The sequence below is a fragment of the Amblyomma americanum genome, chromosome 2 (genome assembly GCF_052857255.1).
Source record: "Amblyomma americanum isolate KBUSLIRL-KWMA chromosome 2, ASM5285725v1, whole genome shotgun sequence".
Lineage (NCBI taxonomy): Eukaryota > Metazoa > Arthropoda > Arachnida > Ixodida > Ixodidae > Amblyomma > Amblyomma americanum.
This window is the reverse complement of record NC_135498.1, coordinates 115,561,371-115,578,049: the sequence shown is the minus strand read 5'-3', so window position 1 is coordinate 115,578,049 and position 16,679 is coordinate 115,561,371. Positions and strand designations below refer to the sequence as shown.

The following is a 16,679-nucleotide window of genomic DNA, read 5'->3' as shown; positions in this document are numbered from 1 at the left end:
TACTCAGGCTATGAGAGACGCCGTAGTGAAGGGCTCCGGAAATTTCGACCACCTGGGGTTCTTTAACGTGCACTGATATCGCACAGTACACGGGCCTCTAGAATTTCGCCTCCATCGAAATTCGAACGCCGCGGCCGGGATCGAACCCGCGTCTTTCGGGCCGGCAGCCGAGCGCCGTAACCACTCAGCCACCGCGGCGGCTCCACCCGTAGTGTAATTACCCAGGATGGAGGAGGGTTACTCTGTAAGGAGGACATGGCGAGAGCGCAGTAATCCTTACTCGGAGTGTGCTTATCGTAGAAGGAGGAGGGAAAGTATGGCGAGAACGGATGAATGTGGCATTTTACATCTGCGCCAGCTGCTGCGAAACGCGCCGCTGTAGGAAAGGGTCATCGGTGTCGCCTCGCGCATGGAGTGGCGAAAAGCGAGTATAAGTGCAAAACCAAAAGTAGCTCTCTAGAACTTTGCAGATATGAAGTCGCTCTAATATACTCTACCTCATCATATCGCAAAATATAAATACCTCAACAGCTGTCGCTGAATGGCGCGTTACACAGTGGTAACCATCGTGTCATTTTTTGCAAAAGTAAACATCGTGATAGTCTTCGCACAGAAAGGACTGCTAAAGTTGCAAACAAAAATTAAGCTTACTGAGCACGTTTTATTTCCGATCATTGCCGTTCACCAGCCTGCACTGTGCCACGCTCTCTGTGAGCGCTGTGAACATTTGTCCGAAGTGCTCCTCGAACTCCGGAAGCTCCCGTACAACTCGGTCGTGGTATTCCCCCAGTTCCTTGAAGTGCTGCACTGCCTCTCCACCTAGGCCCTATCATGCCGGAGGGAATAAAAGGAGAGCTGATTAGTGCATCGAAACTTTGAAGCAGCTCAAGTGCGGCTAAAAAGTCCACTATCACAGCACGTCGACAAATGGAAGAATGTAAAGCGCAGCGCGAAAGTATTAAACTATGTGACTGGTTGGAGCGCGATAGAAGACCACACGTAGAAAAGTGCAAGAGCACCGCGTTGGACGACCTGCGGGTTAGGGTGCCGGTCGAAAATACCTTAAAGGTCTGTGCCGCAGGGCAAGCCCTTACTGTATCGAACCTGAAATCCCTGGTGCATCCAGATGACGGCAGACAAAAAATGTGGAGATGCCGTCTCATGATCGTACATCGTACAGTTATCAGTTTCTTATGCTCTACAATGAAGGTCTTCTTAAAGCAGGAGAGTAGTGTGCATTCACATGTAAATAACAAAGAATCGACCATCGTTTTTACAAATAGAGGGGGAACGTTTTTTTTTTTCATATATAGATCAAGTGCTCAGACACCGTGCGCCAGGTGAACCACAGTGACTGCGCTCTAACAGCTGCGCCGACTACTGGCAGACAGTCCAAGAGATGGGTAAGGGGAAGGAGGTAATGGGAGGGGACAGGGCGAGAGGGCAGGAGAAGAGAGAGCGCTCTAGACTATCGTAGGGAGCACGGAAGTTGAGCCAGGAGAGGTAAGGAACTTAGAAAAGAAATATATGGGCGAGTGTAAGTACGGTGTTAGTGGGCTTTCCAGAAATTTACGTCGTCTAGCCGAAACATAATAAGGCGACAACTGGGCCTAGTTGGTATTCCGTAGCTGTAGTACAAATGCGCTGAGTTTTTAATTACAACAATTTTCACGACCGGACGAAGCGCACCGTGCGCTTCATCCAGCGGCTTATGAGCCGCTTATGTTCTACAGCTACGAAACATATATAGATGGCGATGCTGGGCGTTTTCAATGCGAAAGCCCTTCTAGTTGCACTCCACGTGCTTCAGCGGTGTCCGTCTGTGTGAATCCTCTGAGTAGAAAGTGTAGCTGGGTCACTGGACACCTCTGTCGCAGTGTGAGTAGGCGTCGGTGTCCACCTGCAAAAAAACCGAGCTTTCGCACAATAGTTCCTTAGCAATCTAGAACTGGTAGCCATTTTTTTTTGCATTTCTCCTCGGCTCTGCGACCGAGCTTGAACCTGGCGGCGGCGGCCACATTTCGAATGCGGCAAAATGTAAGAATGTCCGTGTGCTGTGCGATACTAGCACACGTTAAGGAACGCCGGGTGGTCTGACCAGCTTATGAACGTTACACCTCACATAGCAATACCTCTAAACACTCCACAGAGAGCTGGAATGAACGTTTCACTGCAGCCGTTGTGTTTTGAAATGAAAGTAAAACTGCAACAAAGAAAATGAACAAAGGGGAAAGCAGATATGGCAAATGAGGTTGGAAAGACCAATTTGTAGAAACAGACAGGAATAAATATATGATTTTCTACTGCTGTATATTATCACACCACCCACTGAGTGCTGGAATATTAAAGTAGTGCGACACGAAATGGCGATACCTTTAGTGTGATTCCAAGACTCAGAGCAAGTCCGATGTCGGGCAACGTCAGTTGATCGCCGGCAAGGAAGCTCTTGGACCCCAGCAGTTCCACCGCCGTTCGGAGACCGTTGTTTACGATCTGCGCTCTGTCGTCGGTTAGACTTCCCCGCTTGATGACGTCTTTCTGCGTGGTGAAGGGGGTGGAAGGGGAGAAGGGAAACGAAGGGGGCTTTGAAACAGCCGCGCTTTTGCCGCTGTTGTTGAGGTTTTCGACATCGACAGGCGTCAAGAAAGGTCATATGCCACAGAATGACTGCAACCCCAGCGCTATGCCGTAGTGATGATCTCTCATGAACGCTTTCGTACGGCTGATCTGCCATGCTGGGATCACAGAAAATATGAAGGTTTTACTGAAGATTAACGAGAAGCGGGAAGTAAAAAAAATTGCTAGTGGTTTAGTCTGGTTAACCCTACTCGAAAGCGAAAAGATGCATCTCCCTGGCTACGTTTGTGGCCGAGCGACCGGCGGTTTCCGTAGATAAGCATCTTGCTTTCGTCGAAACGACATTAAAGGCGCTCACACAACACAGTAATAATAATAATAATAATTGGTTTTTTGGGGGAAAGGAAATGGCGCAGTATCTGTCTCATATATCGTTGGACACCTGAACCGCGCCGTATGGGAAGGGATAAGGGAGGGAGTGAAAGAAGAAAGGAAGAAATAGGTGCCGTAGTGGAGGGCTCCGGAATAATTTCGACCACCTGGGGATCTTTAACGTGCACTGACATCGCACAGCACACGGGCGCCATAGCGTTTTTCCTCCATAAAAACGCAGCCGCCGCGGTCGGGTTCGAACCCGGGAACTCCGGCTCAGTAGTCGAGCGCCCTAACCACTGAGCCACCGCGATGAGAATTGGTTTTCGGGGAAAGGAAATGGCGCAGTATCTGTCTCACATCTCGGCGGACAACTGAACCGCGCCGCAAAAGAAGGGATAAAGGAGGGAGTGAAAGAAGAAAGGAAGAGGCGCCGTAGTGGAGGGTAATATTAATAATTATAATTAATAATAATAATAATAATAATAATAATAATAATAATAATAATAATAATAATAATAATAATAATAATAATAATTGGTTTTTCGGGAAAGGAAATGGCGCAGTGTCTGTCTCATATATCGTTGGACACCTGAACCATGCCGTAAGGGAAGGGGTAAAGGAGGGAGTGAAAGAAGAAAAGAAGAAAGAGGTGCCGTAGTGGATGGCTCCGGGACAATTTCGACCACCTGGGGATCTTTAACGTGCACTGACATCGCACAGCACATGGGCGCTTTAGCGTTTTTCCTCCATAAAAATGCAGCCGCCGCGGTCGGGTTCGAACCCGGGAACTCCGGATCAGTAGTCGAGCGCCCTAACCACTGAGCCACCGCGGCGGGTAGTGGAGGGCTCCGGAATAATTTCGACCACCTGGGAGACAGGCGTCTTTTTCCTATCCTTAAAACCTAGTTTATTTCAATTTCCTTCCCTTACGGCGCGGTTTGGGTGTCCACCGAGATATGTGAGGCAGACGTCATTTCTCATGGCGTGACTTCTACCTACATTGAAGGTGAAACTTGCGGCTACACTGACCACTAGCTACATTCAAGGTCAAACATGCGGCCCCGCTGACGTCTCGAAAAGCTGGCGTAGTGAAGCTTTTCGCTTCAAAAACAAGTTAGTAAAGAGGACAAAAACGAGACACTTCAAAACGGTTTGCAGAATCTCCAGGTAATATTATCGCCTTTGACTGTAATAACGGTTCGTAATCATTGACGCTGAGGTTTGCATACCTCAAAGCCCTCACGAGCACTGCATGTAGGTTTGGGCGCATAATTATCCTTGAAACGTATGCACAGACCATACGAAAGCTGTTGTGATTGTGTGCGAACGACTCAAAGGACAGTTTTTTTTCTTTCGTGATGAGAGAGTGTCAATCGGTGAAAATGAATGTGGTAGGCATTGAAACCTTAACACGATACTGACACATAAGACAACATAAGCAGCAATAACAACTTAATTCAGTAGGCCTGACACGCGAGGAATAGCCATGACAAGAATTCTTAACTGCTTTGTTTTCTCAATATTGTCACACGAAATTGTGTACCAGATTAGGGTCACCATACGCTCAGATTATAGCTAACTTTGTTAACAAGCGAATTGCGCTCAGAAGCCCAAGATGTTTTCGTTGGGTTAATAGACAAAATCTTCCTGGAAAATCTCACCGAAAAGTTGGTGGAGATGAACGACTTATATAAAAGCTCGTTTCGAAGAACTGACTGCGCCGAGCACTGCTTTTCCCCAGTTTTTTATGCTTGTGCAGCACGTAATTTCCGGCTTATACAGCGCTGTTGTTTATTTATTTATTTATTTATTGCAAGTACCTACAGCGCCCATGAGGCATTATTGTAGGGGGATATAGCTACATACAATAACGCATGCAAAGAAGATATTGGGAAACATGTTATCAAGGTAACAACAATACTATAAGTAGACTAAAAAAAACGCAACATAGATCGGCACAGCGCTGCTAAAACGTACGAGACCTGGAAGAAATACATTAGATCACCCTTTCAACAGCACTTTGGAAATAAGGTGCACAAACCACATCATTCGGAAGCTTATTCCAGTCCAGAATTGTGTTAGGGAAAAACGAATACTAAATACATTAATGCGGCATTGATTACTCTTAATCTTTTTCGTGTTGTCTAGTCTCTCCGAAATGTAAGATGGCTGCTTTAAATAAGTGTTTTTATTAATCACGTGAAAAAAACCAGCGAGAAAAGACGCAAGACCAGAGGAAGACACACAGACCGGTACAATCATTGTAAGTGCTATGCAAGAACTTCAGCCTACAAATTTTTCTTTGGGTTGCCAAAGTCTTCCACCCAATACGGTCGCGAAGTTCTGAGCTTTTTATATGAAAATTATAATTCCCAGTCACAAACCTTGCAGCACGTTTCTGTACCCTTTCTAACTTGTCAATGAGTGTACTCGTGAAAGGGTCCCATGCTACACAAGCGTATTCTAGCATTGTCCTGACATTTGTTAAATATAATGTTTCTTTTAGTACCTGGGCAGAGCTTTTGAAATTCCGTTGGAAAAAATACAGAAGACGAGAAGCTTTTGCAGTTACATGTCAACTTGGGCTATCCAATCTAGGGATGTTGTGAGTATTACACCAAGATATTTAACCTTATTTATAGTCTGGATAGTGTCATGGTTTAAGAGGTATGATCATAAAATTTTCTTTTTTTGTGTGTGTAAATTGCACATGGAAACACTTAGATACATTCAGTGCCATGCCCCACTTCAAGCACCAGTCACAAATTTTGTCAAGGTCAGCCTATAAGCCGCACAAATCATCAAGGCTCGTGACTGGGGAATACAAAACGCAATCGTCCGCACACAGTCTGACAGTGGATCTGAGGCCGACAGGTATGTCATTGATGAATATGAGGAACAGTAACGGTCCGAGCACAGAATCCTGTGGCACTGCAGATAAAACATCCACAGGCGATGACGACGCACTATTTATTACCACCTGCTGCTGGCTTGCGCTTAAATAATCTTTCAGCCAACCGAACAGGTAGTCAGGAAGGCCAAGGCATGATATTTTTTGGAGAAGAAGGTGGTGCGGCACATCATCAAAAGCCTTTTTAAAATCTAGAAAAATGGCGTCAGAAAAATGCAATGTCATGAATGAACTCAGTTAGCTGCGTTGCACATGACAGCCCTGATCGGAAGCCGTGCTGCGCTGATGTGAAAAAACTGTTATCCTGAAGGTGTTTTACAAGTCCAGAATAGATTATGTGCTCCAGGGTTTTGCACCAGGGTCTTGCAGGGCCCTGCAGTTATTGCTAATTAGTCTAGACTATAAACAAGAAACGCTGTTAGCCTTTCGGTAACTCGTTACTGTCCCTTGAAAGACGAGGAATACATTCAATCAAAAGTTTTGTGTTGTTTCGGCGTCCAACCGTTGGTACGGTTGCCGTTTTGAAACAACCATATTTAACAGTATTTGCGGTTGTGTACCCTGGTGATGAGTATTTTTTAGCGTAATCGACAAAAAACAGCAAATAATGGCTTACCAGCGCGGGGTACGCGTTCTCTTGCATAAATGACATCTCGAAGAAGAGCATTCTGTCCACGACGGCCCTTCGCTGCGGCTCCTTCGGGTACAGGGTGCTCTCGGGGGCGTACTTGTTCACCAGATACATCCCGATGGCGCGGCTGCGAACGCGCACGTGCAACATTTTCTGAAGCCTTATCCTTGGAAGTGTCGGCGTAACGAGTCTTTTCAGGTACAACAGGACATAAAGAATGGAGCGAAAGATCACCGCCAGGCCCAGTACGGCCCAAGGCAAAAGCCTCGCATTGGTGCACTGAATTTCGCCATGAGCCAGTTTCACCCACCTCACTCCCTGTCGCCCTCTGCGTGGTTTGTCTTCTCTTGGAATGAACATGGTCACTCAAAGCGACTACGCGTTATCAGCTGTGCGCCTTACATAACATGGGACAAGCGCTTCTATTTCCTTTGGCTGCCAGATCCTTTCTGAAGTAACCTTTAATAACATTTTGTTTTCTCGAAGTCATATGCTCAAAACAGCAACTGAATGGTAGCTTGCACAGCAAGCTCAATTGCTTTATAGGCATTAACTTTGAGTGCACACAGCACCTTTCATTGGGTGGGCCATAAGTCATTAAACCTGCTCACCGTCAGTTGTCGTGGCAAAGAGGCAAATATCTTCAGCGATGACAGGACACTCTGGCACATCATGAGGTTACTCTTTCATCACACTTTTTTGTAACAGTCTCTGAACAACAGAGCAGTGTGGCGTAAGAGGGCGGCCTTGTGTCGCACAAAAGGTTAGTATGTCGTCCAACTCATCCGCCTGTTGTACAAAAAGCCAATATCTCGTAACAACAGGGCAGTCTTCTGTTGTAGAACGCGTTAGTGTGTTGTACAAATGATAGTGTGTTGTACAACACAAGTTTTGCTTCTGTAGACAACACGATTTTGTGCTGCTACAACAGGATAATTTGGCTGTATTTTTAGATAGGGTGGCTTTGAACATTAAAAAACTGGCGCGTTGTTATCCGTACAGGCCATAAGAAAGACAGCGAATGTGCGAGTTGCTAAAGAACAGAAGGTGATAGGCCTCTAGGCTAAGCGGCACTTGCCGGGCGCTCTAACACAGGACGAGACTTGGATGACAGATGAGAATAGACCGACGAAAGGCAGACCGCGTTACAAATTCCCAGTCACGCTCTCTCCCAGTTCACGCTCATTCTCGTCCCTTTTCTCCTAACTAAACGCTACTATACAGTAGCACGCTTGCCGAGGCCGTCTTGCCGAGGCCGTCTGGCTTACTTGTTAGTCATCTTGCTATCGAATTCAAAAGGAGCAATGTTAAACAGGGCTTACGGAGCAGGTGGTAGGAATTTGACACTCCAGAACACGTTTAACGGATTGGCATAAGGATTGAGACAGCGAATTCGTTTTACTAAGAGGCATGGTAGGCAGTTTTTTTTTGTTCTGCTTTTTGATTAACTTACGAGTGAAGCAATAGCTGGCTTCAATGTAGTACACTGCGTCCGCTTAGTACAGAAATGATTAAAAGGAGAGCTATTTTTGTACGTATTTGTAAAAGAGTTATGGACTAAACTCTCCAACTTAATCCGTCAGGAAGGCACCTTGCTAACGATTCGTTTTCGAAAGTTTTGCATATCTGATGTTATTTAGAGATAAAGGTCGAATACTCGTGCTGACAAATTATACACTTTTTTCCAGTGCATTAGGACGATCGTGTGACAAACAGGTCAATTAGGCTAATTTGTTGCACCATGGAAGGCGCACAGCAAGAGAGAACAAGATCATTTGTAGCTTGCGTTGATAATAGAGTGCCGCCATAAAAAGCACAAGAGCGCCTGAACAAGAACACAAAACGCCGCGTTGGTGTCATCAAACACGGTCCGGTCATCGCGCATTGTTTTGTAACACTACGCTTGACATCTCAGTATCGTTTGCTCTGTCTCGAAATTCAACTTCTTTCGTTCAGGTACGAATTTGTCGGGTGAAAAAGATCCTTCCACTCCAAACAAACGGATAAGTAGCTTAATAGGATTTATTATTCATACGCACTAAAGAAATCAAATGCCCCGCAGTTGAGCGTATAATTCCTTTGTTATATCTCACCTTTCGGCCAGTACGAACCCATCGTCGTCTATAATTGGCACGGTACGCTGGGGATTCATCTGCAGAGACCAGTAGCATAATTAACACCACACGCTTAATCGCTTCGCAGAATTCCAGAAGACTCGCTTTAAGTCACTTCTCAGAAAGAACTCTGCTACTCATTTCTTTGTCAACGACGTGGTAGCGCTGGCAGATTAACAGGTTTTAAAAGCTCTTAGGGCACTCTGTTAGTAACGATCTGAAGGGAAAATGGAGGGGTGTGGGTTCACAGACAGCGTAAACTTCCCGCGCGACCATATTAGTAACTGGCTGCTGACAGCAGTTCCGGTAATCTGTACTTAGCTGCGGGCACTTATGCTGGTAATTTCTCTCACTGCATATAGACCGGTATAGTTATTATATATAAGCTACAGTCTTTAGATGGTCTTCGTTCTGAATGGATTTTTCTAAGCTCATTCTGGGGGATTTAGCTTACTGAAGGCAAAATTACCACCATCAGCACATTTAATGACACAGCCTTGCGCATCAGTCAGTAGTAAAGGTTTGAACAGAAACATTTCCTTAGCCGCCGTGGCTGAGTGGTTATGGCGCTCGGCTGTGGACCCGAAAGACGCGGGTTCGACTCTGGCAGCGGCGGTAGAATTTCGATGGAGGCGAGATTCTAGAGGCCCGTGTACTGCGCGATGTCAGTGCCCGTTAAGGAAGCCCAGGTGGTCGAAATTTCCGGAGCCCTTAACTACGGTCTCTCTCATAGCCAAGTCGCTTTGCGACGTTAAACCCCATAAACCAGAAATATTTCCCCGCAGTTTCAGCGCCACTTTTGGGGCAATTCGTGCATGAAATCTACTGCAGCAAACACATGTCTGAATCCTTTGATTACTACGTGCACATCAGTGCTTTTGAACGTAATGAAAAAGCGGAGTTTTGTATAATAGAATGTTATAAAGCATATCTTTAGCGTCCGCGGAAAGCCATGCCGCAGGCTTCCTCTGCTGTAGGAAGGCAATTCCTTCCTCCGAGCCTTGCACCATGCCGATGTCTTTGGGAGGTGGGGCGGAAAGGTGAGCCTGGAGCTACTCGGCTATGTGCCTTAGTCATGCAACCCTGTCCTTGGTGATCATGCCGTACCGGCTTCCTTTGCGGATTTTTTGAACGGGAATGACCTAAAGCAGGCCATCTCGCCCCCTTCACTTCGTTACTGAGCTTGTCTAGCCCCAGACATCCATGCATCTGTGCTTCCCTAAGCAAGTTCTTGCGGTACATCGTGGAAATGGGGTTTAACTGCGCTCTATAAACGTGGTACAACAGAAACAGAAGGGACTGCCTCAGGTAGTACCGTGACAGCTGTTGACAGATCAGGCACGCTGGCAGTTTGTCCACGCGCGTGTTCAGTTGCAAGTGTCAGCCACACTTCTCAATACAGTACTGCAATACTGCTTTTCAGATAGAATTGAAACGTCACTTATGAGCCATATACACTGGCGTCTGCAAGAGCTGGGGAGTGCATTAGCGTACTTTCAATGGCGCTGATAGCAGCAGAAGTAGAATTGTAGCGGGTACAGCAGTTGGGAAGAGAGTTTTAGAATCTGAGCACCCATACTTGAAGTGCCTGATATTTTCTTACCTGGTTCGAGCTTGTTGACATGTACCTGACTCATGCTCTCTGTATAAGGGATTCCCAACTACTACTGAACAGTCCATGCTACGATCCGAATGTTACCTATCTCGTTTTCCGTCCTTTCGGTCTTGGTCGTTCTATACAGCCGTGCTTTTTTTATGTTTGCTGCTGTCGCTTTACTTTCCACCAGTTATTCGGTGTTGCCTTTTACTTCCGCAGGCCTCGCGAGATTCTAGCCAGTGTATACGTGTCTCTTCAATCTATCTAGGAGTAATGGCGCTGCAGGAAAGACATTGACGAAAGAAAGAAAGCACACACGCAAGTGCCAAAGTGTTTTATTTCTTTCGTCCGTGTCTTTTCCTGCCGCTCTTCCTCCCAGAGCATGTCGCACCAACTTTCCCAAACCTTTACGCCGCTCTCCCTTATCTGATAAAGCGCGTCGCCAAAAAGTAAGCTAGTTTGCGCCATGGCTCATTGGTACAAATCAAATCAATGCAAGGGAGACGAAGTGAACTGTGCCTTAGCGCATCATTGTTACAAATCGAATCGATACAGCGGAGAGGAAGTGAACTGTACCGCCTGCGTTATACAGTTCCCATGCACTGCCTAACCGGTTGCTCACCTTGGCGAATTGCTCCTTGGACGCGTCTCTCGCAGCGGCGTTGAGCGGATGCAGTCGCAGCTCAACTCCGATCCTCTGAGCAACGATGCGCACGAAGGCGCACTGCGGACTGGTCGGGTAAAAGTACAAATCGACGGTCATCCTTGTTCACCGAAGCGATTCCGATGCTGCGCGCTTCCTTCCTATCCGACGCGACCTGCGCTAATGGCAGCGAGTGGCAGTTGTCTGCAGCTGCGCTCGCGAGGAAAGAAAGATGTGACGACACCACCACCCGCCGCTAAGCTGCTTCTGCGCCACGCCTACCTCACACTCCCCTCGTCTACAGTTCTCGCAAGTGCGATGCTTCGCTAGAAACGCCTGCGACTTTTATGTCTATAGATCTTGCGAACGCGAGAACAGCTATGATGAGAAACAAGCCCGCACAACAACGCGTTTGAATACTGAACCGAGAAGCTGCGTAGCTAGAAACTCAAACGCAAATTTCATAATTTATTTTCTCGCTTATTCATGATTTGCCGGGGACTTGCGAATATTGATAACGTGTTCTTGAATTGTCCTTCTGAGATTAACGTTTGTGATGGGAGAATAACAAAATAGTACTTTTCGCAGCAAGCTAAGAGACGTGGGAAAGCTGTTCACTTTGCTGGAAACAATAACGTTTCGTTTGAAAGAGCGCATTAGTGGGTGCCTTTCGTTTGCGTGCCTTCCTTCATGGCAGAGACAGCGACAGTAGCGAATCGCTTTCGAGCGACAGCATTCATTTTTGGCTTTATTAGTGCTGAGCATTTGCGTTCTCAGGTGTTCTTGCAATAAAATCTCGGCGAGCATTTAAATTACCCTAATCTCGTCCACGTAAGATTTCGAAGGATATTTTGTTTCATCCAGAGCTCTTGCCAATCCCTCAGTCTTCACCGTACATGGAATTCGCACTTCTCTGTATTTCAATTTAATCAATTCTTCAAGAACCCCTTCAGCAATGGGCATTTTTGTCGCTTGTAGGCAACCCTTCACGGCCTACATGGTGCGCTGCGCCGCGTTTCACGTGAACGGCTAATTTCTAAATCCGCTGGTAACAATAGCTTGGAAGTGCTGTGTGCATGTTGCTTATTCTCAGACAAAAATTTTGAAAATTGGGAAATTGTAAGACACTTTTAGCGAAATATTGAAGGTAATGGTCCATTGTTCTGCTACATAGCAAACTCTCTCTTTTTTAAACTGTCTCCATCGATCTCATCGAACAGTTATGACTGCCGTGGAAAACCAACGGGGAACGCTTTTGACGATTGCAAATACATTAATAGAGAAAAATATACAAGACTGCCGTCGCGTGGTCTGCGAATATATTGATTGCTAAGTGAAATCTTACATTATATCTGGAAATTGCATTCGTAAACGCAATTTTTCCGCTGAAAATTGCTTTTGTCTAGAATTGCTCGGTGCAAGCTGAAGAGTGACCTAGCGCGCCGAAAAATACACAGTTGACGAATGAATATATTTTAAGTAGCAAAAGTGATAAGCCTTTCTGGCTCAAGGAGCCTGAAAAAATATTTTCGTCAGTGGCACAGTAAAAGAAAAACATTTACAGGGCGATCAAGTAACGTGACGCAAGAAAGCTGCAAAAGAGATGTATTTGCTGTCGATGATTATTTTGATGCTTTTATTCTGTGGGTGGAGGTGTGGTTTAGAGGCGGCTGGCGGGTGGTGCTTCTGAAGGGTGGACTCCACTCGGATAACGCATGCGTCCGGCAAGGGCCACTGTCGCAGTAAAATGCGACCTGTCGAGGTCGTGTGCATATTGTTAGTGCCCACCAGACCACTCCCTTTGACGTCACACTTTTCCAAGAGGGTCAGTTTTGTTATTTATTTAATTTAACCTTTATTCTCCTAAACAACCCCCACTGGGAGTAACACATATCACATGGGATAATACAACGTCCAATGCTAGATCATTTTTATGCGAGGTTAGCGGAGATACTTTCGCGGATATAAGAGGTACAATTGATGCCCGCGATGTGGTGGGGAAGGCCGTTCCAGTCGGCAGAATGTCGAAAATGTGGCGGCACGAATACGTGGGCGTGAAATTTGAAGGGGGTGTCCGGTATGGCAAGATATGCGTGGAGCTGGTGCGCAGATTCTGGGTTTCGTGATGAAGTGTGGAATAGAAAAACTTGTAATAGAATGCAAGGTACTGTAATCAGATTTTAAAGAATAAATCCCGACTTTCTTCGCTTCTTTCTTCGTTTATTTCCTTCTTCCTTTCTCTCTTTCTTTCCTTCTTCCTTTCTATCTTTTGTTCCTTCTTTCTTTCTTTGCTGTCTTCGTTTCATTGCCAAGAAGTGCGGAGGCTGAGGTGAAGCCCGCTAGCAATTGGCTTTACTTAAAATGTAACAATGTAGTAAAGATTTACTACATAAGATTTACTGCATAAAAATGTAGTAAATCTAGTGGCTCTCTCTTGAACAACGTCTAGAGCATTAGCGAGGTGTACTATATGTGCATGCCAGACTGAGCATTCAAATTCGGCCAGACAAGGATTGTCTGAGCGAGTAGTCTCATATGCTGAGGGCCATAATAAAGGTGGCGTCATTTGATACCAGCGTGGAATGCTCAGTCACGAATTTGGTCTGAAGCCGAGGAAGTTTCCGTGAAGCTGAGGAAGTTTCCATAAAATTAAAAAGCTTTGGCTCAAACATTTGCAGGAAGTCTAAATGCGGCGACGGCCTTGTGGCTTTCTCTTTTCGATGGGGACTGCAAGCAGCGAAACGAAATTTGCGTCTACTTAAACTCTTGCGGTGATTGAAAGACGTAGTGCGAACTCTTGATAGCAGATGTGTTGCTGTTGAATATAATTTAGCTCTAGAACTTGGGAGTTCATCCTAATTATTCCTCTGATAATTAGCAGTCGCAGTTTAAATAATTAATGTGACGCTGCTCCGCAGCCCTTGCGGTTGCTATTGGAAATTTGAAAAAAGCTGCCTTTAAGTGAAGGCTGGTGGAAATTGGCGAAAACAATTGCAGCCAGTTCGCGCTCTTGCATTAAGGTTTAGAACACTTGAGAGGTCCCTTGCGATAATAAAATACTCAGCTCAGAACCGAGCGCCCAGCTACCAACTGTCAACGTCGTCGTCGTTCCGCGCACCGCCACTTCTTCGTTCATGATTCGTCCACTTGTAACACTATCCCCCTCGGCTGAAGGCAACGCCCCGGTGCGTGTTAGGCGTGCGATGTCGATGGTGGGTGATAGGGCTTGAGGCGAGCTACATGAACGACTTCGGACTTCAGTGGAGCGGACGTCGACTTTGGGTGCAGCGGCGTGATTTCATACGTTACGTCGGTCACTGCCCGTAATACACGATAAGGACCTGTGTAGCGCGGCAGAAGTTTTTCACATAACCCCACACGACGGGATGGGAGCCACAGCAGGACGAGAGATCCGGCAGGGTATCGCACGTCACGGTGCAGGCCATCGTAGCGGTGTTTTTGAGCCTCTTGGGAGGCGGAGAGCTTGTGTCGAGCAACCTGGCGGGCGGCGTCTGCTCGGGCGATAGCGTCACGCGCATATGTAGTGACAGGGCCAGCTGTGGACAGCAGAGTGTCGAAGGGCAGTAAGGGGTCTCGTCCAAAGAGAAGATAGAAGGGCGAGTAACCAGTGGTATCATGGCGCGAAGAGTTGTAGGCGAAGGTGACAAAAGGCAAGCTTATGTCCCAGTCCCGGTGGTCGTCGGATACGTACATGGCGAGCATGTCTGTCAGCGTGCGGTTGAGACGCTCCGTAAGGCCGTTCGTCTGAGGATGATAAGCAGTGGTGAACTTGTGACGAACGGAGCACGAACGAAGGATTTCGTCAACAACTCGGGAAAGGAAGCAGCGGCCACGGTCGGTAAGGAGTTGACGGGGAGCGCCATGGTGTAATATGACGTCGTGCAGAAGGAAGTCAGCGACGTCAGTGGCGCAGCTGGTTGGAATGGCACGAGTGATCACGTACCGCGTGGCATAATCGGTGGCGACGGCAATCCACTTGTTCCCCGTGGAGGACTCCGGGAAGGGCCCAAGTAAATCTAGCCCAACACGAGAAAACGGGTCGGTCGGGATGGGGATCGGCTGCAGGTGTCCAGACGGCAGGACAGCGGGCTTCTTTCGGCGCTGACAGACGTCGCAAGCGGCGACGTAGCGTTGGACGGAGCGGTACAGACCAGGCCAGAAGAAACGCCGGCGCACGCGGTCGTACGTACGGGAGACACCAAGATGACCAGCCGTAGGTGCGTCATGCAGTTGTTCGAGGATAGTGGACCGTAGGTGGCGGGGAACAACGAGCAAGTGCTCAGCGCCATCAGGTCGCATGTTGCGGCGGTACAGCGTGTTCCCGTCCAGCAAAAACCGGGCCAGAGAAGTGTCGCGGCGGTCGGTGCTGAGGCGGTCGATGAGAGAGGTGAGGGTGGGGTCCAAGCGCTGTTCGTCGGCAATGTGGGAGAGGTCGGAGATGGAGAGGACACAGGCATCCGACTCACCCAGCACCTCCACCAAAAGATGTTACGGGGATGTTACGGCGGTAAGTCTATATGGCGGCTGCTCTGAGAAGGCCAGCACTCAGCTCAGAACCGAGCGCCCAGCTACCAACTGTCAACGTCGTCATCGTTCCGCGCACCGCCACTTCTTCGTTCATGATTCGTCCACTTGTAACAATATATATCCTACTGAACAGAAGCCTGAAAACGATTATTTTTTCTGCGCACCTGTTTATAAAGCAAATTCTTAAGCGTTTATTCCCTGTCTCCTCTTTACACGGTTCAGAAAAGATACTTCCCATCACATGTATTATTTTTGGAGTCGCCGCTAATAAAGATTTATTGCGGCAACAGAGTGCACCTTTTTCTTTATGTGTTAAAGGCGAATATATACGGGATATTTTTTCCCGACGTTTCCCTTGGCTGCATAAAAAAAACATGTATTCAACACGCGCGCACAATGCGGAGTGTCCGTTATTGCCCTGCTTCATCATGAACTAATCACGCTCGAGACCTGCGCATATTTGTTATTGTATTAGTAGTTTTTGTATATTACCTCTCCCCCCTATCATTTCTTCCTGTCCCCTCACCTCTTTCATCACATTTCTCCATTATGTCTGCTATCCTTTAAATCCGCTGCTTCAGCTAGGCTGCTTCAATGTCGATGGCAGATGCCGGGGCTAGGAAGAGTCTTTTCCTTCCTTGTTATTGTTAATTTAATAAACCACTCACTACTGCTATTGGCCTTTCACCGACTTTATTGAAATAGGGAGATTCATGTAATGATTTTGAATTTTACACCATACACATTGTGTCTAAAGTGGACTTGGTCTCGTTATGTGATGCGATTGGCAGACAATCGATGTCTGTTGTATGTCAGTCGCATCACATGACGAGACCAAAGCCATTTTAGACACAATTAGCGTTGTGTAGTACATGGTCCGCTAAGGTGAGTGATCAGTCAGCTAAGGTGAGTGAATGCAGACGGGGAAGGGCACAGTTAGATTAGGAGAGGAGGTTGAGTGCGACACGACGCAGTAAGGAGCTAGCGGAGGGCAGGGCCATCTCTAGACCTTTTGCAGAGGCCTCCACCCAGAATTGGACATCGCTGGAGATCATTTTTCTTGCTGGAAACAGTTTTCCTCAACGCCTGAGTCGCTTTGGGACGATATACCCCTATAAACCAGCCAACCAACCAGCTTCATCACAACCCGTGTAGCACAAAGTGAGATATAAAACATCTTCAAAGCAACTATCCGAAACGAAACAAACGGCTACAAAACATGCATGGAAAATCCGTTTCCAGCCGGTTAACGTCTTAAATCAGTCATTTAGCTCCTGTTATGT

General features: G+C 46.9%; 1 protein-coding gene across 1 annotated transcript; it reads right to left on the bottom strand.

The window, feature by feature from the left end:
* Positions 1 to 641: 641 nt before the first annotated feature.
* On the bottom strand, positions 642 to 11,074 carry LOC144119003 (glutathione S-transferase 1-1-like). The gene is made up of 5 exons (XM_077651757.1): positions 10,828 to 11,074; positions 8,588 to 8,646; positions 6,480 to 6,621; positions 2,374 to 2,538; positions 642 to 826 (listed from the first exon to the last, which is right to left on the bottom strand). Exons 1-5 carry the CDS (start codon positions 10,966 to 10,968, stop codon positions 662 to 664), a joined length of 672 nt encoding a protein of 223 aa, XP_077507883.1. The 5' UTR covers positions 10,969 to 11,074; the 3' UTR covers positions 642 to 661.
* Between the last annotated feature and the right edge of the window lie 5,605 nt (positions 11,075 to 16,679).